At 58.7% G+C, this 26,409-nt stretch overlaps 11 protein-coding genes and 1 non-coding gene across 12 annotated transcripts; 6 read left to right on the top strand and 6 right to left on the bottom strand.

Moving 5' to 3' along the window:
• Nucleotides 1–31: 31 nt before the first annotated feature.
• Nucleotides 32–924, bottom strand: BXZ73DRAFT_44325 (uncharacterized protein; the record flags this gene model as incomplete). Its single annotated transcript, XM_048019317.1, has 3 exons — nucleotides 32–515; nucleotides 570–809; nucleotides 872–924. The coding sequence occupies 3 exons, from the start codon at nucleotides 922–924 to the stop codon at nucleotides 32–34; spliced, it is 777 nt and encodes a 258-aa protein (XP_047879666.1).
• A 1,658-nt stretch (nucleotides 925–2,582) lies between these two features.
• On the bottom strand, nucleotides 2,583–4,532 carry BXZ73DRAFT_99747 (uncharacterized protein; the record flags this gene model as incomplete). The annotated part of the gene is made up of 1 exon (XM_048028103.1): nucleotides 2,583–4,532. One exon carries the CDS (start codon nucleotides 4,530–4,532, stop codon nucleotides 2,583–2,585), a length of 1,950 nt encoding a protein of 649 aa, XP_047879665.1.
• A 1,528-nt stretch (nucleotides 4,533–6,060) lies between these two features.
• Nucleotides 6,061–6,991, bottom strand: BXZ73DRAFT_99746 (NAD-P-binding protein; the record flags this gene model as incomplete). The annotated part of the gene is made up of 5 exons (XM_048028102.1): nucleotides 6,061–6,075; nucleotides 6,130–6,467; nucleotides 6,533–6,611; nucleotides 6,665–6,903; nucleotides 6,982–6,991. The coding sequence occupies 5 exons, from the start codon at nucleotides 6,989–6,991 to the stop codon at nucleotides 6,061–6,063; spliced, it is 681 nt and encodes a 226-aa protein (XP_047879664.1).
• A 504-nt stretch (nucleotides 6,992–7,495) lies between these two features.
• BXZ73DRAFT_44175 (Oligoxyloglucan reducing end-specific cellobiohydrolase) lies at nucleotides 7,496–12,525 on the top strand (the record flags this gene model as incomplete). Its single annotated transcript, XM_048019287.1, has 11 exons — nucleotides 7,496–7,633; nucleotides 7,687–7,818; nucleotides 7,869–8,072; nucleotides 8,246–8,942; nucleotides 8,999–9,362; nucleotides 9,411–9,758; nucleotides 9,809–9,999; nucleotides 10,049–10,824; nucleotides 10,878–11,771; nucleotides 11,825–11,934; nucleotides 11,991–12,525. The coding sequence occupies 11 exons, from the start codon at nucleotides 7,496–7,498 to the stop codon at nucleotides 12,523–12,525; spliced, it is 4,389 nt and encodes a 1,462-aa protein (XP_047879663.1).
• An 828-nt stretch (nucleotides 12,526–13,353) lies between these two features.
• BXZ73DRAFT_99744 (uncharacterized protein) lies at nucleotides 13,354–15,015 on the top strand (the record flags this gene model as incomplete). Its single annotated transcript, XM_048028101.1, has 9 exons — nucleotides 13,354–13,397; nucleotides 13,462–13,496; nucleotides 13,557–13,720; nucleotides 14,058–14,149; nucleotides 14,267–14,376; nucleotides 14,433–14,448; nucleotides 14,501–14,549; nucleotides 14,622–14,671; nucleotides 14,727–15,015. The coding sequence occupies 9 exons, from the start codon at nucleotides 13,354–13,356 to the stop codon at nucleotides 15,013–15,015; spliced, it is 849 nt and encodes a 282-aa protein (XP_047879662.1).
• Nucleotides 15,016–15,235: 220 nt separating this feature from the next.
• On the bottom strand, nucleotides 15,236–16,089 carry BXZ73DRAFT_89139 (RNA polymerase Rpb7; the record flags this gene model as incomplete). The annotated part of the gene is made up of 6 exons (XM_048025182.1): nucleotides 15,236–15,283; nucleotides 15,398–15,463; nucleotides 15,513–15,578; nucleotides 15,647–15,697; nucleotides 15,750–16,019; nucleotides 16,078–16,089. 6 exons carry the CDS (start codon nucleotides 16,087–16,089, stop codon nucleotides 15,236–15,238), a joined length of 513 nt encoding a protein of 170 aa, XP_047879661.1.
• Nucleotides 16,090–16,187: 98 nt separating this feature from the next.
• BXZ73DRAFT_t67 lies at nucleotides 16,188–16,261 on the top strand. Its single transcript has one exon. It is a non-coding gene; the product is annotated as a tRNA-Ile (tRNA).
• Nucleotides 16,262–16,336: 75 nt separating this feature from the next.
• On the bottom strand, nucleotides 16,337–17,878 carry BXZ73DRAFT_89138 (uncharacterized protein; the record flags this gene model as incomplete). The annotated part of the gene is made up of 7 exons (XM_048025181.1): nucleotides 16,337–16,361; nucleotides 16,406–16,486; nucleotides 16,514–16,607; nucleotides 16,632–16,962; nucleotides 16,984–17,256; nucleotides 17,320–17,379; nucleotides 17,603–17,878. The coding sequence occupies 7 exons, from the start codon at nucleotides 17,876–17,878 to the stop codon at nucleotides 16,337–16,339; spliced, it is 1,140 nt and encodes a 379-aa protein (XP_047879660.1).
• A 770-nt stretch (nucleotides 17,879–18,648) lies between these two features.
• Nucleotides 18,649–19,672, bottom strand: BXZ73DRAFT_44270 (uncharacterized protein; the record flags this gene model as incomplete). Its single annotated transcript, XM_048019305.1, has 3 exons — nucleotides 18,649–18,781; nucleotides 18,837–19,215; nucleotides 19,330–19,672. 3 exons carry the CDS (start codon nucleotides 19,670–19,672, stop codon nucleotides 18,649–18,651), a joined length of 855 nt encoding a protein of 284 aa, XP_047879659.1.
• A 1,511-nt stretch (nucleotides 19,673–21,183) lies between these two features.
• Nucleotides 21,184–21,402, top strand: BXZ73DRAFT_44259 (uncharacterized protein; the record flags this gene model as incomplete). The annotated part of the gene is made up of 1 exon (XM_048019304.1): nucleotides 21,184–21,402. The coding sequence occupies one exon, from the start codon at nucleotides 21,184–21,186 to the stop codon at nucleotides 21,400–21,402; it is 219 nt and encodes a 72-aa protein (XP_047879658.1).
• A 1,906-nt stretch (nucleotides 21,403–23,308) lies between these two features.
• BXZ73DRAFT_29522 (uncharacterized protein) lies at nucleotides 23,309–23,920 on the top strand (the record flags this gene model as incomplete). The annotated part of the gene is made up of 4 exons (XM_048017779.1): nucleotides 23,309–23,486; nucleotides 23,527–23,646; nucleotides 23,704–23,798; nucleotides 23,855–23,920. Coding segments are annotated over 4 exons (459 nt in total), but the record flags the coding sequence as incomplete, so codon positions are not given.
• Nucleotides 23,921–25,188: 1,268 nt separating this feature from the next.
• On the top strand, nucleotides 25,189–26,145 carry BXZ73DRAFT_44027 (acyl-CoA N-acyltransferase; the record flags this gene model as incomplete). Its single annotated transcript, XM_048019261.1, has 6 exons — nucleotides 25,189–25,212; nucleotides 25,339–25,408; nucleotides 25,495–25,579; nucleotides 25,699–25,814; nucleotides 25,880–26,008; nucleotides 26,069–26,145. The coding sequence occupies 6 exons, from the start codon at nucleotides 25,189–25,191 to the stop codon at nucleotides 26,143–26,145; spliced, it is 501 nt and encodes a 166-aa protein (XP_047879656.1).
• Between the last annotated feature and the right edge of the window lie 264 nt (nucleotides 26,146–26,409).

Below are 26,409 nucleotides of genomic sequence, written 5' to 3'. Positions count from 1 at the left end.
TCTGGGAGCAGTGGATCGCGTATATACTCACCTACACCGACCCCTTTGACTTCTTCATCTCTCGGTACAACCTGATCGCACGCTCCCGCTCCTCCTCCATCATCGCCTTCTGCGCCATCGACAGCACCCCTTCCTTCAACGACCTTGCTCCATCGCCCGAAGTTTGTTTGGCTTTCTCCGCCACGAGCTTCTTTGCCTTGCGCGGCAGCTTCTTCAGCTGTGGTGGGGCTAGCACGATGTCATTCAGCCGTTTCGGTGCAGATGTCGAAAGCCGCTCGAATTCCTTCGGGGTTTCCTTCGCCTTCCCGCGGGAGGGGCCTCTCGGTGCGTCATCTTCAGAGTCCGAGTCCGGCTCTGCCTCTCGAGCCGGAGCTTTGCCTTTCGCTTTGGACGTCGCAGCCTGGTCTTTGGCACCCTTCGCCGCCGCAACTTCTTCCTTCTTCACCTGGCGCACACGCGCCGCGGACGCCTGTATGGCATCACGCACCGACCCGCGCATCGAGTCCTCCACGCGCCTGCAAAGTCATCTCAATGCCCAGTCGCAGCGCCGGCCACAACCGCGAACGCACCGGCTGAAATGCACCATGGACTCCCCAGGCATGATCTTCAGCTTCCCCGCGCCCTTTTTCTCCGGGTCCGTGCCCTTCTTCGACCGCTTCTGCGCGGACCCACTGGACTCCTCCTCGGCGTCCCGCTTGCGCTTCCGGAAAGCCTGCTGCACCTGCGCGGCGTTGAGAACCCGCGCCGCGCCCTTCGGCACCTCCTCGTTCTCAAGGGCCCGCTTCGCACCCGGGGCGAGGTCGCTACCACTGCGGGCGGGCACAGGGTGAGCGGTGGGGGCGGCCGGCTGGAAATTTTGAGGCTTACATACGATTCTTTGCGCTTCTGGACCCGGACGGAGCGTTTGGCGCGTTTGTGCGGCATTATAGGGGGTTCTTGTGGATGCAGAATATGACAGATCAAAAGAGAATGCAAGTAGGGAAATGGATGGAGGTGGTGGCAAAGGGAGCGATCGGAATCCAAGTCAGCCTTGCCACCCGCCATGGGCGCCGACAGATGGACCGGGCCGGACCCCGGTTGTGTTGCGACGTCCGACTACAACTGGCACCTTTACCGCGAACCACGATTACCTTCCAGTAAGCTGTCAGTATTTGTCCATGTATCGAACCCAGTCCTCAAGGCCTCACACCTTTGTAGCATGAGGGCACTTCAATACGCATCAGCTCGAGTTTGCACAATGTCTACCCGGGCTAGCGACTAAACAGCCTCGCCATTGACCTTTCGGAAGAAGTGACTGAAGGAACATGGAATCTGGCTTACGCGGCCGAATAAAATCAACTTGCACTCACCCTACGCTTTGTCCACAAGGCCGTCGATGGTCTCCGAGATTTTCGCCCACTGCTGGCAAGACGGTGACAGCCGCAGCATCCGCATCTCACACGTCTGCCGTCCATAACAAGACCCCGCGGTTCTGAGCGGCCCCCGTCTCCACTCCGGGATCAATACTGAAGGATGGGAACAGTGGACTGCAGCGGAGCGCGACGCGCTCGAGGCTTGTGCCACAATGGTTCTCGCGCTCACCGACCCATAACCCTTCCGCTTCGCGTTACGCGGCTTGCTTACCCCGATCGTCCCCACCCTACAGGCTACAGCTCCACTTAGGATACGTCGTTGCATCGAAGCTCACCCTCCCACACGAAATCCACTTCCATTCGTCGCGGACACTGAGAATTGACGTACCCAGACGCCATGACAACATCTTTCCCCGCGCCCTAAAGACCGCGTCCGATGCGGTACCAATGGATCCCGCAAACACATTGCCATCGAACCTGGAATCTCCGAGCTCTCTCCCCGACCCAGTAGCCATAGTGCGTATAAAACCGCCGCTGAGAACGATTGGGACCCACCGCGGTGGAGGGATGGTCACCACATCGCCGCCACGACGGAGCTCTACGACCCCCGCGGCCTCCGCGTCCTCCGCGCGGGCGACACGGGCTTCCGCGGCTACCTCGCCCTCGACCCCGACCGCTTCGCCGCGGAGTTCTGCGCCGCCACGAGCGTCGTCCGGCTTGTGCTGCACCTGCACAGGTCTAGTGCGAGCAGATTCTCGACGTCTTTTCTCTCTCGACATCGGCGGCCTCGGGATCTGGCACCTCCTGCGGACTGGTGATCGCCGCATGCCGTGGCTGGCGTTTCGCACTCACCGTGGTTGCAGACCCTCGTCGTCGCCTTCCCCCCAGTGCCCCGGGCGACACTGAAGGTTGCATCCGGCGACGCTCTATCCCCTACACGGTGTCGTGCGGTGTGGGAATCGGTGGGGGGATAGGTGGTGGAGGCGGTCTGTATGCTCACGGCGAAGCTTTCCCGCGGGACCTACCTCGGCCATCTGGTGTGGACAACGCGTGGGATCGAGGCGGAGCAGAGGCCATCGTGGACGCGGCGATGCCTTCTGCTGAATGGAGCGGCTTTCGGGAGCTTGTCGATGGTCTCTCTGTCGCTTTTGATACAACCTGAACTTGGCCTAGTAGTACATCTACTAAATACGTTGTATCGTGAACAGCTTCAATTCATTCCTCGCTGCGCTATCCATAGTTCCTGCGCTCGACCGAACCATCCACCAGCTTCCGCAAGCGGTTCAATTCAAATTTACTGACCGCGCCCTCCTCCAGCTCCTTATCTCTTGGGTACGACCAGCCGCGGACCTCCTTGTCGATGTTGGGCAAAAACCAATGATCGACGCACAACCGCCCCATCTCCGTCCACACCTCCACCGCCGTCCGCGGGCGCACGCCCCACACCAGCCGGGACAGCCGGCGCGCGCGACCGTGCTCGGCCCGCTTCGCGAGCATTGCGGTCAGCGCGCGGACTGCGGACCGCGCGTCCCACATCCGCACCGTGGTCTCGTCTGGGGATCGCATGGGCAGCCCCTCTGGCACGCGGTCGAAGGTGACAAACATTGTATCGAGCTTCGAGGTGGATGCAGACACCACAGGGCCTGACAAGCGGGACAGCGTGTCGCCGATGCTCAGCCCTCTGAGGTCGAGAAAAGTTAGGTGTGGGAGGGAGTTGAAGATGTCGACTTTCATAGGATGGAGGGTGCGTATGGTCAAATGGGTGATGTTGTGTGTGGACCTGGAGGACCTTTCGAAGAGCCGGTGGTATTCCGGGGACATGCCAGGGTACTTGCGCGTGTACACGAAGACAGTGCGGAGAACGCGTTTGTTGAAGTCATCGTAAAACTCGGCGGTCGCCTCGAGCGTCCCTACTTCCTCTCGCAGGTGTTCTTGTATGAAGACGGTGGTGACTGGGGGGCTGAAGTCGAGAATATCCCGATCGGGGAGCATGCTACCGCGGTCGTCGAACATAAATGCATGGGGAATACGGAGCTCGACGGAAGCATAAGGGTTGGACGCGAGTGCGTTAAGATAGTGGGCCATCACCCCTTCTTGTGCATGGACGGTTAGGTTTTGGAGGCGTGGGGGAAGTGGTAGGGTCTCAGACGGCGTGGCCATGTTGTTCACATTGTGCACCCATTGAATGCGGCTGTTTTCTGATATGGAAATTGTGAGATTCAAGAGGGCTGGACAGGTGGAAAACGCGTCCTGGAGCTTTCGTAGACCAATATCTCTGAGGGTGAACATCGGTGGAGTGACGTAAATGGACTGCAGGGTTGGGCGGACCAAGAATGGAAGAAGGTCCATGGGGACGCGGTGTAGGGTCCGTAGACGAGGCGTGGTAGTGAGAGATCGTATATCGATGGGGTAAAACGTGGCCGCCAATTCTTTCTCCGAACAAAGAGCGCGCTTGTTGGGAAGAGAGCCTGGTCCTATGCGGAGAGAGGTGAGGTTCGGCAACTCTATGCAAAGAAACCTATGGAAGGCGGAGAGTTGTTCGAGATTCCGGAGGGCGATATCAAGTTCCACCAGCTGCGCAACGTGGGGTACTAGAGCTCCGGTAACAAAGGCAGGGAATCCGCGCATAACAAGGTGTAGTGCCATGGTCCCGGTGCGGGAAATACTTGTCACAAGATGGGTCTGACGCGCTTCGAGTGCTTCCGTCGTCCACCCTTCCCATCCTTCGAAGTTGAACATCGTATCGGATGAGACGGCGGCGGCCCAGAAGTGAGGACTCTTGTGTGTAATCTCACGCCAGAGGCGACAAACACGGGTGACGCGAATGTTCCTGCTGTGTTTCTTTGTCCAGCAGTGTGCGAAGATTTCGGAGAGCATCTCGGTTGGGAGGATGCGATTTATGAGGGAGACGGAGTTGCAGATGCTGAGAAGGCCCAACGCGAGGCGGTTGTAATGCTTAGATCGGGATTTTGTCTCGGTGGGGAGGACGTGATCTATGGGGTCGACGAAGTTACGGATGCCGGGCAGGCCCAGCGCAAGGCGGCGGTAATGCTCAGATCGGGATTTTGTCCAAGATTGCACCTCGGTGTGTGAGAGACCTGCGAGCTGTGCACGATCGGAGGCAAGGACGATGTCGGAGAAGTGAGGGAAGGGGGTAGGGGTGGGTTCGGCGGCAGCCATTGTTGTCAGGGATGACGAGGATACTGATTGGACCATATCTTGAGTATATTGAGAGTTAGACATGTCATGACGAGCGGGGGAAATGAAGGTACGCACATGTCGGCAATGGAGCGAAGCGAAGACGAGGACCTGAATGATAAATCTGATTGAGTCGCCGCAGCCTGTTTGGCTGTCACGTGCGTGATTCCATTACCACTTTGGGCGCTAAACGGAGTCTTGTCGCGCCAACCCTCACCAACCGTACTACTTAACTTGTAAGTATTTGATGGCACTGGTCCGTACTGAGATACCGTTCCATATCCTTCCAATCTTACGCAGCTTTATTAGACATGTGTCCCCCCCCCCCCCCAGCTTCGCTCAGTTTCCTCCTGCATCCGATCCCGACAGCTCCGTCAATCCGCCCGACGATATCATACGGTGAGAACCTGGGCCCTCACTCGTGCGTGCGACAGAACATGCAAGGCCTGCCCATCCAGTCACCAGCGTCGATGCGGACGACGGGACCGGGATGGGTCCTCCGCGCCGCCTTCACACCAACATAAGCATACCTAGGGATTACTACGTCGTCCTTGGCGTCCAATCGATCCTTCGTCACCCGCCCCTATGCTATCGCAAGCATCACCAGAATTTGACACCCTACTGGCCACTAGTTGGTATGGACATAAATGATCTGCGCTTTTCCATACGCCCAGCCGCTGGAGCGCGGCGGGCGAGGCGCCTACCAGTTTCTCAACGCAATCACTATCGCCGCAAGCAGGCTCCGATCTGCATGGCGTCCACCCGCTCCGGGCTAGGTGACAACGTCGGGCATTGGACTAGCGGAGCGCGTCTGGTTGGTCTCACTGACTGGTTCTCGGGTGATGTCCGGCGGCGGGGAGTGCGTCGTGTAGGGACGGTACGTCTAACGGCCGATCTCTTGCTGGGTGCCGCTGACTGTGCGCGTGTGTAGATAGAGTACGGTGAAGCGTGGGTACTCATGGAAGAGGTGTGTAGGAGTCATTGGGGAGGTGATGGTCGATGGTCGACGCGTCGAGAGGCGTCGGTACGCCGTAGTTGTGTCGACCGCGATGCGCTGGTCCCGGGTCCGTCAAGGGCTGGCCGGCTTGCACCAAGGGCAGGGCGACAGTATAGAGAGCCTTCGCCGCAGGCGCTCGATTGTATCATGGAGGTGAACCAGGGCAAGTCGACTCCCCGTCGAGCGAGCTTACCCTCTCCGCCCTCTAGACCGTCTCGTACTTTCTCAGGCCGTCTCATACTTGAATGTTGCTTGAATGCTTTTGGGCGTCGAGAAGGACACCGAGTCCCGCCCTCTGTGTTCGAGCTCTCCTGTCGAGGCCAGGTGAGCAGCGCTGAGATATCCCCCTCGCAGTTCCTGCCTAACATACACTGACCACACGATCGGGCGCACCGAGCCTAAGCACGGTTGTCCAGCGGGCATCCCAGAGAAACACCTTTCACGAGTTCCACAGCGAAAAGGACGAAAGCTAGACAAATCAATATTTATACACTTTTTCTCGAGCCCATCCGCTTATACGACGAAGCCCTGTGTACGATACGTGAGATCGTCGCTGAACAAACATCCTACAAATCTACTCACCCCATTGACCATCAACGTTTGGCCGTTGACCCAAGACGCCTCAAGGCTGACGAGGAAGTCTACCACCTTCGCGACTTCTTCCGCCTGGCCGAGACGCTTCGCGGGGTGTAGGTTTTCGGTGAACGCAACCTCCTGCTCCGTCGTTCCGTTCCGAAAGAGGTCGGTATCGATCGGTCCGGGCGCGACAACGTTGGTAGTGATACCCTTCTGGCCGAGATCCTTGGCGAGGACGCGCGCCATCTGCTCCACAGCGCCCTTGGTGCAGTTATAGAGAAGGAAGTCGGGAGGAACCATCGACGCGCGGGTAAGTGATGACGACTCAGATGAGGATGATACGGCTCCCTGAGTGTGCCGAAGTGTATGAGCGGCGTGAGATGGCAGAGCACGGGGCGCATATACTCACCCGAAGTCAAGTGAGGGAGGGCAGACTGGATGAGGAACATGGGCCCCTTGACGTTCGTGTCGAAGGTCTTGTCGAAGGTCTCGGGAGTCGGGAGTGATCTGAGCTATGGTGGCGACGCTAATGATACATAACCGCATTGAGGACGACGATGTTGAGGCGGCCCCACTTGTTTACGGCCTTCTTCACAACGCGCTGGCTGGCCTCAAGGGAAGCGGCGTCGGCCTGGGAGACAATTGCCTGGCCCGCACCTTTCGAGTTGATGTCGGCAGCAACTTGAGCGGCAGCATCAGCACCGGCGACGTAGGTGATGAGGACATTCGCGCCCTTTCCAGCGAGTTGAGCGGCGATTTGAGAACCCCATGTCTCTTCCTCTCGCCGGCAAAGTCGCTATAGTCACTGGTGCAAGTTCGCGCTCAATCGACAGAATACATGCGAGCTCACTTATATACCGTCCGTCATGGTCTGGAACTCATCCACGGTAGAATTTGATTGTTGAGCCGTCGGGGACACATTGACCTCAAAGGCCGTAGGAAGTAAGTTCCGGATATGAATGACGGAGAACAAGGTGGAGGTCTCCCCTTCCCAGTGATATTGTCGACGTGATGTGTAAGCCAATGTGTTGATTATATATCCCGCCCTGATGTTTGATTACACACCAGCCCCGATTTATAACAACGACATCGGTATATGTGTGTATGGTCGTTGCATCTCGGGACCCGAAGTTCTTCAAGTGGAATTCAGTACGTCAGCGGCAGCGCTCCCTTTCTAACGGTCCAACATCTATATTGCCTTTCACCTATCAAAACGTTTACTATAGGCGTTTCTCGCTGTCGAGTTGACTGATTAGATCATCTGTTAATCCAGCGCTACACCGCCCTTGATTGCGGCCACGTTCACACTTACCGCCACTTCTGACGCGTTAAGCCGGTGCTCGCTGTGCTGCGCAGCGAGCAACCTCTCACTATGGCCCCTCACCACCGGGCCCTTCTCATTCTCTGGAGCTTAGCCGTCTGGTTAGTTCTCGTCACTAGCCAACCCCAGGACACCGTCAGCTACTTTGACAATCGCCCCGCCCGACTCTTCTTCTTTGATGACGCCTCGGTACGCCGCGTGTGCTCGGGAGAATCGCGCGTTCGTTCACCTTCGCATTCCAGAGCGCGATATATCATGACTCCAATAACGGCGAGCTCTATGTGTCTTCAGACGAGGGCAAAACATGGGAAAGGGCAAACGGCGTGAGCGAGCCCATCTCCATGGTCATCCCCCACCCGTTCGACAACACCCTGGTAAGCACCCCCACACCACGCATGTCTTCGGTCCCCTCACGCGCATACAGGCGTTTGCATTGTCGCGAGGCAAGAAGCACTTCCGCACCCAGGACCGCGGCAAGACATGGCGCTCCTTCGACATGCCCCTGGCACCCGCACTTGTCGGCCAGCCTCTCTCCTTTCACTCGGAACCCAAGAAGTTCGGCCACATCCTCTACCAAGGCACGACGTGCGACGGGTCGGGCGGGTGGGGCCAAATTTGCTATGACGAGGTGAGTGTATGCGCGTTCCGTCTCAGCATGATGTCTTCCTCCCTTGGGTCCCGTCTTCCCCTACCTGATTGCCCCGTAAGGGATGGAGGGTTGCGTACGTCTCTTGTCCCTGATTGTGCTCGTAGTTATGCAGTGTGCCCTTTTTCGACTCCCGAAACTGACTCTATTCACAGACATACTATACATTAGATGCGTTCGGCGGTGGCCCAACAAAACTGCTCATGGCGGACTCCGCCCGCTGTCAGTTTGCGCACAGCAGCAAGGAGTTCAAGCACAGCGCGCATGAGGACCTCATCTACTGTGTCGCGTACGAAACGTCGTCCACGGGCAACCACCACTCTGTCTCCGCCAGCCGCGTCTTTTCGTCGACCGACTTCTTCGCTTCAGAGAAGACCGTCGAAGACTTCGGTATCGGGAGCAAGAACACGCGCGGCGTCGTCGCGTTCGCGATCGTGTCCAAGTTTGCAGTTGTGGCGATGAAGGACCTTGCAGAGGGGTCGAATGGTGATATGCTCTTGTACGTCACCGTGGACACCAAGACGTGGGCGAAAGCGACGTTCCCGCACTCCTCTTCCGCGCGCCTGCGGGAGAACGCGTACACCATTGTCGAGTCTACCACGCACTCCCTGGGCGTCGACGTCCTCGACCACCAGCGCAGCGCCATCGGCACGCTCTTCGTCAGCAACTCCAACGGCACGTTCTTCGTGGAGTCGCTCAAGGACACCAATCGCAACGAACTCGGCTTTGTCGACTTCGAGACTATCTACGGCGTCGAAGGTGTCGGGCTTGCGAACGTCGTGCGTAACGCGCAGGAAGTCGAAACGCGCCGCGCTGCGAAGCAGTTGCAGACGCGCATCACATTCGACGACGGTACGTGGCCGCAGCGGTTTAGCGTTAGAGTTTGAGCTGACAGACTCTATATCAAGGCCGTAGTTGGTCGCGCCTGAAGCCTCCCGCAGCGGACAGTGAAGGACGCCCGTTCAGCTGCGGGCCCAATGACGGGTCGTGCGGGCTCCATCTGCACTCGGTGACGCTGCCGCACAACTTCGGACGGGTCTTCTCCTCACCCGCCCCAGGGTTTGTGATGGGAGTCGGCTCCGTGGGCGACTACCTTCTCCCGTACGAAGACTGCGACACGTTCCTGAGCTCAGACGGAGGTATCACTTGGAGCATGGTCCACAAGGATGCGCACCTGTACGAGTTCGGCGATCAGGGCAGCATTCTCGTCATCGCAAATGATGAGGAGAGCTCTACAGCGGTTAGCTATTCCACCGATTTCGGTAGGACTTGGTACGTCACATCCGTGCATCTTCTACCTCAAATCTGACGATACACCAGGCGCGAGTACAACCACGGAGTTGCCATGCGTGCTCGCATCCTCACTACCGTTGGCGACTCTACTTCGCAAAAGTTCCTTCTCATCGGCCAAGTCCCCCGCAGCGAAGCGAAGGACGGGAAGCAATACGCGTCGGTCTTCTTGGACTTCGCCACCCTGCAACGGAACAAGTGCAGAGACAGCGACTTCGAAGAGTGGACGGCGCGTTCAGCGACACATGAATGCCTCATGGGTCACAAGCAGTCTTACCGCCGTCGAAAGCAAGACGCCGACTGCTTCGTCGGGGAGAAGTTCAGAGACCCTGTTCCCGTCGAGACCAGCTGTCCTTGTACGGACGAGGACTTTGAGTGGTAAGACAATGCCTGATGGCGTTATTATCACCACTAACGCGCTCCCTCAGCGACTTCAATTTCATCTCGGATGGGTCAAAGTGTGTGCCTGCAGGACCAGAACCCGTGCCTTCCGGCGTCTGTCTTGAGCTCCATGATAAATATATGGGCTCGTCTGGGTATAGCCTTATTCCTGGCAACACTTGTTCCCGCGAACGCGGCAAAAACAAGGATGCAAAGGTCGAGAAGTCTTGTGAGAATGGTATGTACTGTCTAAAATCGCTTGGGGCTCCTGCTGAATGGTGTTGTAGCTCGGCCGGACGAAGGGAAGATCATCCACAACGAATTCTCATTCCCTGCTCCCATCGTACAGTACGCGTATTTTCAGAAGTCAACCGTGATCCTCGTCCGGCTGTCCGATGGAAGCATATACCAGTCTCCGAACGAAGGTTATACCTGGAATCCCGTCGTTCCTACAGAGAAGTTCGTCGCCTTCTACCATCACACCTTCTCACACGATCGCGCCTACCTCATCTCGACCTCAAAACGCTTCTACTACACTACAGACACCGGCCGACAGTGGTTACCGATGGACACCCCCTCCGTACCCAACACCTTCGGTCTTCCTGTTCTCCACTTCCACCCGCAGAAGTCCGACTACATCATCTGGACGGGCAACGAAGGATGTGAGGGCTTCGGAGAGAACTGCCACGTAGAAGTTCACTATTCCCTCAAGAACGGACGGGATTGGACGGAGGTCGGCAAGTATATGCGCAACTGCGCGTGGGCGCGTGACCAAGAACTGCTTGTGGACCCGAACCAGATCATCTGCGAGTCATACAGGGACAAGCGTGGTAGCCAGCGCTTCTTCAACATGGAGAACCCGCTCGAGCTCATAAGCGGCTCCGACTTCTTCAACAAGCAAAGGAAGCTGTTCAACCACGTGGTCGGGTTCGCAAAGTTCTCGGAGTTCCTCATCGTCGCGGAATATCAGGCGTCGCAGCAGACTCTGGACCTCCAAGTGTCTCTGGATGGACGCGTTTTCGCGCCGGGCGAGTTCCCACCTACGATGCGCCCTGACCAACATGTACGCTCACTCCCGATTCCTCCCGTGCAGCTTGGTTCTCACTACTTTCATAGGCCTACACCATCCTCGAATCCAGCACGAAGTCAGTCTTCCTGCACGTCACCACGTCAGAGCCGCCGGCGCCCTACTGGGGTAACATCCTGAAGTCGAACTCCAACGGCACCTACTACGGACTATCGGTCGACAATGTGAACAGGAATGATGCTGGATACGTCGACTTCGAGAAGATGGTTGGTCTCGACGGGATCGCGCTCGTCAACGTCGTCGGGAACCCCCATGAGGCACCACTCACTGGTCGCAAGCTGCTCCAGACTCGGATCACACACAACGATGGCGGCACTTGGCGCCCGCTCCCTCCACCCCTGACAGACTCGCACGGCAACAAATACGAGTGCGACACAACTGCTTGCGCCCTCCACATTCACGGCTACACGGAGCGCTACGACGCCCGGGCTACCTACAGCACACCAGCTGTTCCAGGTCTGCTCATGGCCGTCGGGAGCGTCGGCGAGTCCCTCGACGCGTACGACCAGAGCGACACCTTCCTCAGCCGCGACGCCGGGTTCACCTGGGAGGAGATCCACAAGGACGCCCACTTGTGGGAGTTCGGCGACTCGGGGTCGATCCTCATCATCGCGAACGACGAAGGCCCAACCGACCACATCCTCTTCAGCACCGACGAGGGAAAGAGCTGGCGGGAGTACAAGTTCACGGACCAGCCGATGCGCGTCAAGTCGATCGTCACTGTACCCGAGGACACCAGCCGGCGCTTCATCCTCTTTGGCTTCTTCCCTCGAACAAAGAACGCTGCGGTCGCGATTCACCTGGACTTCACTTCGCTCACTTTCACCAAATGTGACTTTGACCCCGATCATCCGAACAACGACGACTTCGAGCTCTGGAGTCCCAGCGAGGGGCGTACTGAACAGTGTCTGTTCGGCCGACAGGTGATGTGCTTCTTCATGTTAGCCAACGATACAGGGATTAACGAGCTGCACAGGTTCTTTTCCACCGTCGCAGACGTGAGAGACAATGCATCGTAGGTGATCAACCCAAGCTTGTGCCGCAGGAAAGCAAGAGTTGCCAGTGCACCGAAGTCGACTTCGAGTGGTACGTGGGCTCGCATATATCTTCGCGCACGTGCGCTGACCACCTGTCACTCTCAGCGAGTTCAACTACGTCAGGGTCGACGACAAGTGCGTCCTCCTTCCCGGTCTGAAGCCACGCGACCCCGACATGGACGCGCAGTGCCGCGGGGACGCGACGGAGTGGTACGACCTCACCGAGTACCGCAAGATCCCGTACTCGTCCTGCGAGGGCGGACGGCGCATCGACCGCGGGACGGCGCACGCCTGCCCGGGCATTAAGGGCCACGGCTTCTTCTTCTGGCTGATGATGCTCTTCATCGCCGGCTCCTTCGCCCTTCTCATGGGCGCGTGGTGGCGCAAACGCTCGCAGCGCGGCGCGATCCGCCTGCCCGGCGGGGACGCGGGTCGGGGCTTCGGCGGGGACTCTGGCGTGCTCGACACGCTCGCGAGCGTGCCCTGGTTCCTCGTAGGAATCTCGGGCATCGCGTACGAGTGGGTCGCCGAGCGCGTCGAGAGCGCGTTCGTGCAGATGCGCGGGCGGAGAGGGTACGGGTACCGCAACGTCGCGGTGGACGAGGACGCACAGATCCTGCGTTTCGAGGATGAGGAGTAGGAGAGGTGTGGAAGGATGGAAGCGATCTGTCTGTTAGACTCGAGGAAAAGGGCGCCGCGGCGCATCTGGGCGTGGACTCTGGAGACGAGATGGAGTTCGCCGCTGTCTGTGCAGGTTCGAGTCTATTGTTCTCTACTATAAGCACCTCGCGGTGGGGTGGCCGTCGCAGCTGACTCTAATATGCTCTCGAGTACACTCTGGTCCAGTATAGCTTTGGATTGTATATGCGTATTATATGTATCGTTGTCTCGCATGGAGCTAGGAGTCCGGAACGCGCGCCTGCCATTACCTGGATCCAGTGGACCGAGAATCGGAAGATGGCGTCAAAGAAGCTGACGGAACTCGACGGCGCTTTCGCACACTACGAGGAAGCTCTGTTATTCGACAGATGATACATGGATGTTGGACGCTCCAAGTTGCAGTCTAGGGCGCGACGATAGTCAAAGTGAACTAGTGGGGTCGATTCTTTGCATGACATAAGCCTACATAGACGGAAGGCGCCACGTACGTAAGTACAGCCAGATATCCTCCGCAGCGAAGTCGGCGCCGGCGCTCGACGACTTCATCTGGATACTCGGGGCTGCGGACCAAACTCTACGTAACAGTAGTAGACATTCCAGATATCCGCATACAAAACCCTCATATAGCACCCCTACAGCTGCCCTGGGGGTCCAATGGACAGGCATTGTCCCCACACCATGGGCTAATCGCCGTGCGGTATTCGCAATGTGATCCAGAAGTGAAGATATCCGGATACACAGTTTGGTACAAAGCCAGGATATCTACCACTCTTCCCGCGCCCACATCCCCACTGCTCAACGACAGACGATGGCTGCATCCACTACAACGACGGAATACTATACCGAACGCACGTACGTGCTCCGCGTCACGGGGGCTACAGATGAGAAGGCTGACGGGTGGTGGCGCGTTCCGCAGGACGACGGCGAACTACTCCACAGCAGCGAGTGCCAGTGGGTGGACCCCCTTGTTAGTCGAACCCGCCAGCGTAGACTAACGTCCTGCGACGGCAGTGTTGTTCATCTACGACTTCATGTGCACCTTCCCGGACGAAGTGGACCTGTACTGGGGAAAGCGGGCCACCGGGGCGTCCGTCCTCTTCTGGGTGCTCAGATATTCCGCGCTCGCGTGCAACGTGTACAACATGTGCGCGTTCTTCCCGACGCGCTACGCCTCCGTAAGCCACCTCGCACTGCTTGCCACGGGGAAGATGAAGGCTCACCGCAGACGCCCCGCACGCTAGCATTGCCGCACTCGATTATTAGTGGAACATGGGTTCTTCGTCTTCTTGTTCTTGCCTCCGGCTGGTGAGCTCAGATCTCACCTAGTCACGCCTAGGGTGCTCAAGCGCTAGAGAAGTATTTGCGGGGTTGAGATGCTGGGCCGTCACAAGAAGCCGGTTCATCGCTGGCCTCGTGTTTGTGCTCTACATGATACCTATAGCAATTAATATTGTGAGTTTTTTTTTTTTGGAAACTCTAGACATCCGGAAGCTGACCCTCATCCCGTCGCAGATCGGCATCGCAGCTTGGGATTTCTCGGCGAAAACCGTCCCTAATGCCGGTTGTCTGGGAACGTATAGAAGCGATTCGGCGAATCCGCACCTGTAAGTGGAAATCGTGGAAGTCGGCGCATGAGTTCACGAAGGCGTTTTCAGGTGTAAGCAATCTCGGGCGCAACAAATGACGAGAGGCTAACCTGGCGCAGTGACGATCATTTCTAGGAGTTGCTTCATCCTTGCAGACGTAGTGCTGATCGCAACGACGACACAACATCTACGTGGCTTGTGGAACCTCAGCAGTTCCTCCTTTGCCCGTGTGATCCTGCGCGATGGTAAGTGCCACCCAGTATCGAATGTTGCCGAGGCTGAACGCCTGGGACACTGACAGGAACGATGTATTTTGTGTAAGTCTCCTCGGCATGCAGTCTCCCTCTCCCACGAGCTTACCCACACCAGTCTTCTCTGCACCCTGAACATAACGCATATAGCGCTATCACTGTTGTCGGTGAGTCCTAGACCTCTCGGGATGGGCCTCCAGTCACGACGGGACACTCACAGCCTTTCCTCGTTCGCGTAGACCTCGGGCCGCTGTCCGGGCATGAGCAACGTCGGACCCTTCACGCAATCGTAGGACTATTCCTCGCTATTGTTCCCGAGTTTAGCGCCGATCACTTCAGCGCAGGATCACGGCGGCATTGGTGTCGCGCTTCCTGCTGCACCTGCAGCACGCCAGCCGAAAGACGCGAGTGGGGCCCACGTCGCAGGACAGCGGGCTCTCCGGGAGCAGGATCGCGGGCCTCACTTCGTTGGGCTCCCTGGGCTTTTGCGGCAACGTTGATCTGACAGAGGAGCGGTTTGACGGTGATTGGGAGACGTTCGCTGATGGGAGCGAAGCGACGCAGGATGACGTTTCTCCCTTTGACGATTGCAAGTCGACGGAGTATAGCCCGTCTGTGTACCAGTGGACATAAGCGAATATTGATGTATGAGTTACTCACATGATGTGGTGTCTTGGCCGCGGTATTGAAGCGCCGTGCGGCAACAAGCAAGGGCACACTCGGTATAAATCGCGATGATCTGAGTTAGAATTAGAGCGACTATACACAGTGAGGTCCCCTGGGCGGTGATACAGATAGCAGATACATAGCATAAGCAAGGAGGAACGAGTCGAGCAAAGTGAAGTCCGGGCTTCTAATCTATCACACCTAGGTGGTCTTCTTTTATCGTCCCAATCGCGAACTGCGGGAGCACATAACATCAGCATATTGCATACACTCACTACGCGCGGGGCTTGAAGAACAGAGAGGGAGACGGGTAGGACCACGCGTAAGAAAAACGAGGACAACGACTCACGATCTGCGTCGCGTCGACACGCGTGCCGACGATTTTTAGGCGGACCCGCGTGTTCTTCTCGATGATCTGCAGACGCGTCGCAGCGCGCGTAAACGCGGAGAGTGGGAGCACCAACCTGGTCCTCCGACGCGAACGACGGCGGGTTGGAGTTCGGGTCGAACTTGAGCTCCGGGTGGATGAGCTGCGAGGGAGTGGCGGGGTGAGCCACCGAGGTTGCAACGGGGGGTGGGTGGCTAGAGGCATGCTCACCTGCTGTGACACGAATACGTTCAAGGGTCCGACCTCCGCGAAGAAGCCCATCTGCGATGCGTCCGTGTGTGCGCGAGCGGCGAGGGCGGGGGAGGGGGCGCACCTTGGACACCGAGGCCACAACCCCGTCGACGACCTGGCCCTTGAACGGCTTGAAGACGATGGCGCGGTAGCGCGTCACGAACTCGGCCTGGCCGTTGCCGGGCATGACGAGGCCCTTGCCGATGTCGAGGATGGAGACGACGGCGATGATGTAGCCAAACTCGCCGGAACAAGTGCCCTCGACGTCGGAGTAGAGCTTCGACTCGAGGAAGTTGAGCATCCGGGGGCCGAAGTAAGACGGGTGGAGATGGATTGTGTGCGACAGTTCTTTCTGCACGCCAGAGAGCGTCAGCCATGACCGAGAGCGAGCATCAAGGGGGGTGCTTTACGATGAAGAACATGGTGGCGAAAGGCAGAGGCGCGTTTACCTCTGTGGCACTCGCGTGCATACAAGCCCTAACTGTCGCCCCAGAGCAGCCACACGCCACTTCTATGTCATGGCCGACTAGCTCAGTTGGTTAGAGCGTGGTGCTAATAACGCCAAGGTCGTCGGTTCGATCCCGGCGTTGGCCACTCTGTCAGATTGGAAGCAATTTTTTGGCCGAGAAACGGCGCATGCACTCTGCACATACAACTAGCCCCAAATATTCATCCAATGCCCATCGCGACCCCTCTGAGTTTTACATGTCGCGTGGCGCGTACAATACAGAATGTTACGACATGCCTCTTACACCCAACTGTGCAGTACCTCTCCCCCGACGTGCTCTCATGTTTCCTCGACCAAACGTGTTCGCTCCTCTGCCGATGCCTCGCGAAGGCACCGACCCGTGAGGGTGGTCGACATCCATTGATGTGCCGCGGCCATCGCCCCTTCCTCCATCTCTCCACGTCTCGTTGGGCACTGTCCGATTCCGCGCCCCTTGCAGTCCGCCGCGCTTCGCACCTCTGCCAAACTGCACCGAAGTCGGCACAAGCGAGAGCGCGTCGAGGCTCTGCGCAAGCGCATCGATGCTCGTGTCCGGTCCGCTCTTCGCGTTCCGCGCCTTGTTCTGCCGCTGGCTCTCCCGCTGCCGGTCTCTGGGTTTGTGTCGCGGGTGCGACTTGTGTCCCTTCTCGTCTGAGTGGGGTGCTGGAGCAGAGGTCGCGACCGGTGCCTCGGTGTCCGTCGCCGGAGCCTCGCGCGCCGGGATGTGGATCTTCTCCAGCAGGACCTCGTCGTCGTCGTCGTCTTCATCGTCGTCTTCCTCCGTCTCCGTCGCCCCAGCGTCCGCGCCCTGCGCATCCTCCATGTCGACCTCTTCGATGCTCTCCAGCACGTCGTCCTCGTCCTGCGTCTCCGCATCATCGTCCGAGTCGCGGTCGTGCGCATCGCCGGCAGGCTCCCGCGCCTGCCACGCCTTGCGGAGCATGCTCGCGCCCCCTCCCCAGCGCGAGAGCAGCCCGCCGATGCCCTTGTTCGTGACGGCGAAGAAGTACTCCTTCGGGTACCCGTGCGCCTGGATGAGGTGCATCCGCCGCGTCTTCGGCGTCGAGAACTTGCGCGGGCACGTCGCGAGGTGGCATGCGAACTGCCCGGCCGTCCGTCAGCTTCGGTAACATGAGAAGGAAAACGGAAAAGGAAGGGGGCTTACGATTTTCTCGCCGCGGTCCTTGCGCACCGCCGCGAGCGGGTCGTGGCATTCGGTCTGGTGCTGCGGTAGCGGGGACGCAGGGAGTCAGCATGCGCCGCCCATGCCTTCGCCTCGCCTCGGCCACCCAGCGCGCCGCGCGGCCCAAGTACGCCCGTCCTCGCCATCCACCCAGCTTCCGCCTTCCGACTGGACATATACAGCCACCCAACCACCCAACCATAAAGAAGCGTCCCACCGAACCCAAAAATCCAACTCAGACGACAAACAAACGAGGCCGACTCACCAGCTCCAAGAGGCGCGCGTCGGGGAAGACGCACCCGCACCCGCGCAGCTCGCACACGTGCGCGTGGAACCGCGCGTAGTGCGCCTCGAGCTCCGCCGAGCTCGCGAGCGCCGTCGGCCGCCGCGGCGGGTGGCACGTCGGCGGGAGCGTGCAGACGATCGGCGCCGGCGCCGGCGCGCCTCCCGCGGACGGGGAGGGCGGCGATCTCGCGCGAGTGCGCGCAGTCTTGGGCGGGGGCGATGGTGGGGGCGAGGCGGCGCGCTTGATGTGCGCCATGTGCGGTGGGGGTGGGGGCGAGGAGGGCGGGGACGGGGATGGAGTGGGGTGTGGGAGTGGTGGGAGGAGGACGAGAGGCAAGCGTCAGCTTGGGCCGGGCGGCTATTATAGGCCTGGGTGCGCGTACGGCCCTGATCAAAAACACACCGTATGCGGGTCTGGCTGAACAAAAGACATGCGCGGACAAAAATCGGTTGTATCGTTGATAATACATGCAAAGCCCATAGGACGTGACGGAGCTCACTAGATCGACTGATCAAAAGTGATAAGGGCATAGTCCTCCACTTCGACCACATACACGCAGCTGCAGGAGTATCTCACCTCACCAGCCCAATCCACGTCAACGAATCTTCACGACCATGCTGCCGCCCGCAGCAACGAGACGTCGGGGTGCCGGATGTCTCCGTGAACCACTTGCTTCCCGGGCTTCCACCGCGTCGCGTAACTCCGGATGCTTTCTCAACAGCTCAGGCCGTCTCACCCTCGAAGTACTCCATCATGACCATCCCGGCTCCTGTGCATCTCCTCTGCCCCATCCCCGACGTCCAGACAGGTCTGCATTGCAACAAGGCGGACACGAAATCGACCTCGACACTCTCCCTGTGCGCGTCCTTCCCGTGGGCTTGACAAACTTGACAAAGACTATGTGGCACCCGTGGTCTTCGGTGACTTTGGCTTTGAAGACGATGCAAGGCTCGTCTGTGTCGATTGTCGGTCCCATGTTGGGTTCCTCGTACGAGCCCGGGAAACAACGTTCAATGTTTAACGTCCTAACGGTCGTAGAACACAAGGACGCGCAACTCGATAGACTGGCGATACGGCGCGTCGTCGGGCGCCGTCGGGTCCGCAAACGCAGAATGCGGCGTGAACCTCGCGACGCTCCCATCGTCTATCGAGTCGAAGCTGCACCGACGCCTTCGTGAGCCCGCGCACGCGCACACGAGCCGACGGCACTCACCACTTGAATATCACGCACTCCTCCGGCGTCATGCCCCTCAAGAAGTGCCACCGGTGCCCCTTCCCATGCCGGACGCTAAACGTCTCCCCAGCCCTGCCTTCGGGGCACACCATTCGCACCGGGACCAGCTCCTTCGCGACGTCTACGGTTCGCGCGTCGCAGAGCGCCAACGGCCAGTCGACCGCCGCGTTCTCTATTGGCCGCCAGAGGTTGAGGATCTGGAAGCGGCGTTTCATGAGCTGGTCCGCGAGGTGGGGGAGCGCGGTGCGCAGGCGGATGACGGCGGACTTGGGGGTTTGGTCGACGTGCACTTGATAGACGGGTTGGCGCGGGTGTATCGTAGGCGAGACGTGACCGTGTGGATCCCGACACCGAATGGCTGCGAGAAGAAATGAGACGGGTAATGGCATGGCACATGCACGCGGCGACAGGGACGGGGACGAGGGGGATAGGACGAGGGGAAGGAGGCGAGGGACGAACGCGCGCGACGTACTGTGGTCGAACACAACCACGCCCACCGCGCCCGTGACACTCTTCACAAAGTCCGCCATCTCGGGATAGTACTCGCGCGCGATGTCGGCGTCGTCGTCGAAGCGGGTGTGTCGTGCGGGGCGGTAGGCGAACTGGAAGCCGTGCACGTCGAGCGAGTACGCGTGCTCGCTCCCCCGGGCGTCCTCGATTGCCACGAATCGCATCTCGAACCTCCAGTTCGCGCGTTTGGTGTCGCAGTGGGCCTCGTCGTCCGTGGCGTTGATGAAGGGCGGCGCCCCGTCGTCAGTCTCGCGGAAGTACTGGAGTATTATGGGCAGAGTTGCTCTTGCTGCGCTAAGAGTCATTGGCAGAGGGGCGATCATGGTTGTGGCTGGAACAGTCTTCAGGCAAAGGAGGAGTACGAGACCGAAAGCCGGGGTCTTATGACGGGGTGGAGCGGATGCTGTAGACCGGTCGGAGCAGTACTTGTGTCCGAACAAGTACGTGGGTGAAACCCGTCAGTCAGCTGCATCATCAACGTGTACGTGAGGCATTGCAGCAGCTTCGGGCTTCACTGAGTTTTGCGGTCATCATCCGTCGGCTTCCGTGCGAGGGTTCGGGGACATATTGAAATATGAGTCGCAGCGTCCTTTTGATCGGGGCCGAGAGTGAGTCGAAGTGAATGAAACGACGAGGACTGTGGATCGGGGATTGAAGTGGGGCTAGCCAGCGTATATACGCAGCAGTCCGGGTTGGCCGGATGGCTTTTCCAGTGAGTCAGAGGGAAAAGCAGCGACGGTAGTGGGCGGGAGGACATGGCAAAGACGCAAGTACTCAGGATGTGATGACCAAGGACGATTGGGAAGTTTCGCAGACGATTACCAACCGGGCGCTTGACCTTCTGCCTCCTGCTTCCACTTCGCGTTTTGCTGTTGGAGGCGCTCTGCCTCGAATCATACCCCTCCGTTCGACCTTTCTTATAAGTACTCCGAGCGGGCGAAAGCGAAGGGATGATAAACTCCGTCCGGAGCTATGTAGATAGCCGCGCTTTACAAAGGAGCTCTTACCACCTGCCATCACCAAGGCCACATCCCCATGCTGCGCCGTTGGGCATGTACATTCTTGAGCCCCCAGACCATGTGAAGTATTGCTCACATGTGTTTGTGCGAGTCGCGAGGCGCGCGATGGTTGCGCTAGACGTTCGCATCCATGTGCGACTCGAGGTCAGGTACCGTTACGTATGTACGGTTCTATGTGGTACGGACAACATGCGCGTCGATACCACGCCCAGCTTTCCCATTTTCAAGTCTGGTGCCTGCAAGAGCCTCTCAGTGCTTACTTGGCAGAACGAGGTGAGCTTCTCGTACTGATGCACCTTCCAAGCGTCCCTTCCAACTTATCTTATCCCCCAAGAGCGCAGTACATTCGAATGTTCCTGCCCCGCGTAACGTGGTCGGCTCATACTTGTTCCACCCGGATCTGCCTCATCAGGACTAATCAGGACTAGCGGCTCCTCTCGTGCCTTCTAGCAGAACACCTATACGTACCGCCCAGCTGGCACGGCGCGATTGCGACACATAAAGACAATTGAGCACGATGAGGGCGTCCGGCCTTGCTTCTGGCCCCATATCCGCTCTTCAGCTCATCGGGCTACTGGCTGTGGTCCCGTAGGATGTCAACATCGGACGCGGAAGTTGCCGAATTTGAAGCCTTGTAAGCTCCTTCCCAACCTGATCCGTTTCGTGGCAGTCCCGGGCGGGTACTGATGCGTACGTTGACAGATACACCAATGCCTACTGTGCTGTTGCAGTATGCAGTAAGTAGGAGCGAGGGTCGAGTCAATCCACAACTTACACTATCCCCTTGCCAAGGCCTTATGTTTTACGACTACACCATCACCTTCAGCCAGGAAGTCGATCTTTTCTGGAGGCGTAGGATCAACGGCGCTTCAATCCTGTTCTTCGTGAACAGATATGTGGCGCTTGTTGTATATATTATCAACATTGCTTCTTTTGCTCCCATGACGGACAAAGTGGGTATGAATCCTGTCTGGATTCCATCGATGCTGACGCCGATGTTATCTAGAGGTGCCTGAGACTTTCGAGGCAGTGGGAGCAACGAGCTGACAACGCTACGTAGCTGCTCTTCATTGGCGAATGCAGGGTTTGGCCTTGGTGTTTCTCAATACATCCCATGGGCAGGTGAATTGTTGTAGTCCCCGCCTGTTTCGCGTTCTGACGCGTTTGCCAGTCTTCTCCGGTCTCCGCGCCCTCGCTCTTGCCAAACACTGGTCTCTTGGGGTTCTTGTTTTCCTTCTCTCCCTCGTCCCCGTAGGGTTGGACTTCGTGAGTCCAGCATTTCTTATGCGATACAAGCTGCGGCCCTCACCATAACCGGGTGACAGGCCTTCTTTCGGTTTCATATCACAGGGCAAGTCATTCCCGTCCTCGGATGCGTCGGAGATGTAGACATCCCGTCTTTTCTGACGAAACAGTACGCCGATCTTGGTTCAATGATGCTCTACATGCTCTAACTACTACACTCTAGATGTAGGCGCGTTGTACGACACGCTCACACGCAGCTTGCTGACGCTCTTCTGCCTGGTAGTCACGATTGCCATTCGCACATGTCTCATCGCCGCGGACATCATCATCCTCTACGTAACATGGCGCGCTCTCCGCTTCCGCGTCAACGATTTCACCAGTAACTCGTTCACGAAGGTTATTTTACGAGATGGTCAGTATCGCTTTTGATCTTCTCCGGGTGTGATGTCTGATTGACCCTGTAGGAGCCATCTACTTCATGTACGCACGCTCGACGGCCACCACGAACCGTCTTCGCTGACGCACTGGCCACTTCGGCAGTGTCCTGCTGATCCTCAACTGTCTTCATCTCGCCTTCACAATGATCTCCTTCAGCAGCCCGAACACGTCGGCGAGCAACGTGACGGTGTTCACCGAGCCGTACGTTCCTTCTCACGCTCGCTCCGCACCCACGCTAATGCCTCCGACCCCAGGATCACGGCGACGCTCGTCTCGCGGTTCCTGCTCCATCTCCAGCGCGCCGGCCGCACCGCGGTGCGCGCGGGCGGCGTCCCGCCCGGCAAATCGCACCTGTCGAGCAGCACGGTCATGTCCACGCTCATCTTCGACGACCGCGCGTTCGGCGCCGTGGGCTCGTTCATCTCTCCGGAGGACGAGTTCTTCGCCGGGCCTGGTCGTGGCGGACGAGATAGCGCGTCAGATAAGGGTGGGGTGGAGACGGAGGGCCCGGATGAAGCGGACCCGGAGGCGGAGGGGGGCGGCGAAAGGGAGGCGGCGCGGCGAAACCACGCTGCCGCATACCAGCTCTCCGTGGTCTGTGAGGTCGATGGGGAGATCTCGGAGGCGCCCCCCTCCACGGCGTAAGTGGGCTTCGAAGAGGTATCGATGCGACGCGAGCGACTCTTCCTTGAACCTGGGCCGAGGCGCTTGCTGGAGGGTACAGGTTGGATGAGCGAGAGAGGCAATCCAACGATCAGGTTTTCCATCCCCGCCCGTCCCCGCTGCAACGCTTCCACAGGAAGATTCTCCGCTTTATTTTCCGCTCGGAGGTCAGAGCACCGACCGCGAGTTGCCACATCCAGTTTAGCGTCTCTCCATATAAGGTTATCGCTTCCGGCGGCAGACAAGGTCGGGCTTTAAGGAGGCTTTACACATGTGAGGTGCTCCGATAAAGCACGAGGGAGGCGACCAAGCCTTCGGGCACGCGTCGCTCTGCGCCCCCACCTCTTCCCTGCACTAGCTCTGACACACAGGGGATGTCGTCGCAAGACCCGGAAATTGCGGAATTGATCGCCGAGATCGACAGCTTGTGAGTACGCGGGTTTAACCCCTCCCATGTCTCCCGTCCGACAAGGATTCCATATAGGATTATCAACGCTTACTGTACGATAGCTGCCTGTGGTGAGTTTCATCGCATCTTCGGTTCGGTACACGAAAGGCTGACACTGTCACGCAGCTTTCATCTTCTACGAGTACTTGATCACCTTCGGGCAAGAGGTGGAGCTGTTCTGGGGGCGCAAGATCAACGGAGCATCTGTCCTGTTCTTCGTGAACAGATATGTCGTCCTCACAGTCTACTTACTCAACACATCCGGCTTTGCGAAGATGTCTGATAACGTGCGACCCCTCTCCATTTGTTGAATTGGCCGCACTGACGCCATCCCTTCTTTGCAGAGGTATACAGCACGGCTCCTGTCGGTCTCACCCAGCGCATCTCATCGTCCCCCGCGACAGATGCTCGACTCTCGCGCGGTCGGCCGTTGCCTTGACCCTCCTGCAGTACGTCCCATGGGCAGGTGAGCGGTTCCAAGAATTCATCCCCGCTCTCTCCAACCCTGATCCACGCACGTCAGTGTTCTCCGGGCTTCGTGCGCTGGCACTGGCGAGACATTGGTCCCTCGGGGTTCTTGTATTTCTGCTCTCGATCATGCCTGCGGCAGTGGACTTTGTAGGTTGCTATCATCCTTGAACGGAGACGTCCTATTCACGCTTTTGTGTTCCCAGAGCTACTTCCGCTTCGGGGTCAGCGGAGAGAATGTTCCTATCGTAGGGTGCGAGGGGAACGTGGACATTCCGGTCTCTACGACGAAACAGTGAGCTGCTTTTGAAGCTTAGTCCCAACCAAGAGTCTTACGTATGCCTCGATTAGGTGTTAGTGTTGAGTGGGGACCTCACGCTCCAACTCAGGGCTTACCTTGGCGGCGAACTGACTAACAACGTTGTCTTTGGCAGTCACCATCTCCACCAGGACATGTCTAATCGCCGCAGACATCATCCTTATCTACATTACCTGGACCGCAGTGAGGTTCCGGGGAAACACTTCACGACGCAACACGTTCGCCAGCATCATTCTCCAAGATGGTGAGCTGGAGTGCCACACTCGCGCCTATAAACACTCATACAACGCTCTTCTACGTAGGCACAATATACTTTGCGTGCGTCCCCCTGCCCGTCACGTCGTCTTCCTGCACTCAGCGTGCCCCCCCAACGCACCGTCGATCAGCGTCCTGCTCCTCCTGAACTCCCTCCACCTCGTCTTCACCATGCTCTCCTTCAGCGTCACCAACAGCACCTCCAGCAACGTCGCCGTCTTCACCGAGCCGTCAGCCCCCCGTCCCTCCTCTTTCCACCCCACCCGCGCTGACCCTTCGCCGGCAGGGTGACCGCGATGCTCATCTCGCGCTTCCTCCTCCACCTGCAGCGCGCGAGCCGCGCGCAGGGCACGCCCTTCGGCGACGCCTCCACCGCGGACTCGTGGTCCTCGCGCGGGCACGGGCAGGCCATGAGCTCGGTCGTGTTCGGGGCCGTCGGCGCCGCGATATCGGGCAAGGACAGCAGCTTTTCGAGCTCGTCCGACTACTACGACGAGTCGTCGTCGTTTGGGGAGCGCGGAGCGGCGGAGGCGGGCCCGGGGGGCGTGGCGATACCGCTAAGCCCGCTGAGCCCGCTCGGTCCCGACGCGGAGATGGACACGGACACGGGGCCGGGAAGCCCGCGGTCGGCGAAGCTGCACTTCGCGCGGCCGATCGATGGGGTGAGGGAGGATTCGCTGGGATGAAGTGGAGTGGTGGTATACCTGGAGTGGTGCGCAACGCTACTGCGAAGTGCTTTCGAGCTTGTATCAATACGATTCCTCTTGGCGAAAATGGCATGTTTTGTTTCTTTGTCGGAGGCAAGAGAGAGATTAGAACGCATGAGAGTCGAGCGGCATATTCCGTCGGCAGTCCCCGTGCAACACGTGGCGCCCCATCGCGGGATCTTCTCACAGACTGTTGTCCCGAACCGTCATCTCCGCCTCCGACGTCCGGAGTTTGACCCGCGAGCGAGACTGGAGCGTGATGGTGAACATTCGCGTCGCGCGGGTGAGTACGTGGACTCGATCGTGGCGGTAATCTTGCCCAGCAGGTGTCTGTCGAGCGTCGTGTCGCCGCCCGGGCTACGCCTGCCGAGCCCTCATTCTTTGCTGACATTCTGGCCATTGTTTGCAGGTCGAAGACCTGCCTGGAATGCAGGCGTGCAACCTGCATAACCTCCCCGAGAATTACACCATGAAATATTGTGAGCGTTCTTGGCCAGGGGGCGACAGGCTGGATCCTGACCGAGACCTGGGCCCTGCCTGCGGCGGCTCCACTTTGACTTTGCAGACTTGTTCTACCTTCTGTCCTGCCCTCAGCTGTCGTACGTGGCCGAAGATGAGGGGAGGATTGTCGGATACATCCTCGCGCGAATGTGAGTGCTTGCCGTCATGTGATCGTGCTATTTTTGCTGTCTTCCCTTTCAGACGGTATTTGCTGACCACGGTGGTCGCGTCGATCTCTCTGGGCGTTCGTGCCCCTCGTCTCTCTTAGGGATGACGACGACAAGGACAAGGCGGACAAGGAGGCAATGGGGCACGTCGTCTCGCTCTCGGTCATGCGGACATATCGCCGACTGGGGCTGGCCAAGCGGCTCATGATCCAATCGCGTGCGTGGTTCTGTGTGCTCGTATTTGGGTTCGCGCTGACCTGGGCCCGTCGTCATCGGACACAGAGGAGGCGATGGCAGGCGTCCACGGCGCCGCCTCCGTCATGCTGCACGTGCGGAAGTCGAACCGGGCCGCGTTCAGCCTGTACAAGGACAACCTCGGCTTCACGGTGCACGACGTCGAAAAGGGCTACTGTGAGTGCGCTCGTTCTGTGCGGGCGGGCGTGTGGCAGCGCTGACTTTGGGCGGGGACAGACGGAGACGGAGAGGACGCGTACGTGATGCGATGCTCGCTGAAAGGATCGGATGCATCCGCGGCGGCGGTGGTCTAGGCTGTCGACATGAGGGGCTCAAGCGTAGTAACGAGGCCCGCACCTGTGGCAGGGAACTGCGGGGCGGTGAGAGGATAGAGAGATGCATGGCACGCCGAGGCAAATAGACGATGTAGAAGAGTGGAAGCATCGCGGGTTTGAGCCCGACTACCGCCTGTTCCGCCCAGTCTCGCACGCTTGGACGAGTGATCGAGCGCTGGAGCGTGCCTGATCCGGTCTGACGTCACTGGGAGACCTCGGCTGAAAATTGGAATCCAGGCCCAC

This window comes from Epithele typhae, assembly GCF_022376455.1.
Source record: "Epithele typhae strain CBS 203.58 chromosome Unknown BXZ73scaffold_13, whole genome shotgun sequence".
Lineage (NCBI taxonomy): Eukaryota > Fungi > Basidiomycota > Agaricomycetes > Polyporales > Epitheliaceae > Epithele > Epithele typhae.
The sequence above is the reverse complement of the archived record's forward strand: the minus strand, read 5'-3'. Positions and strand labels throughout refer to the sequence as shown.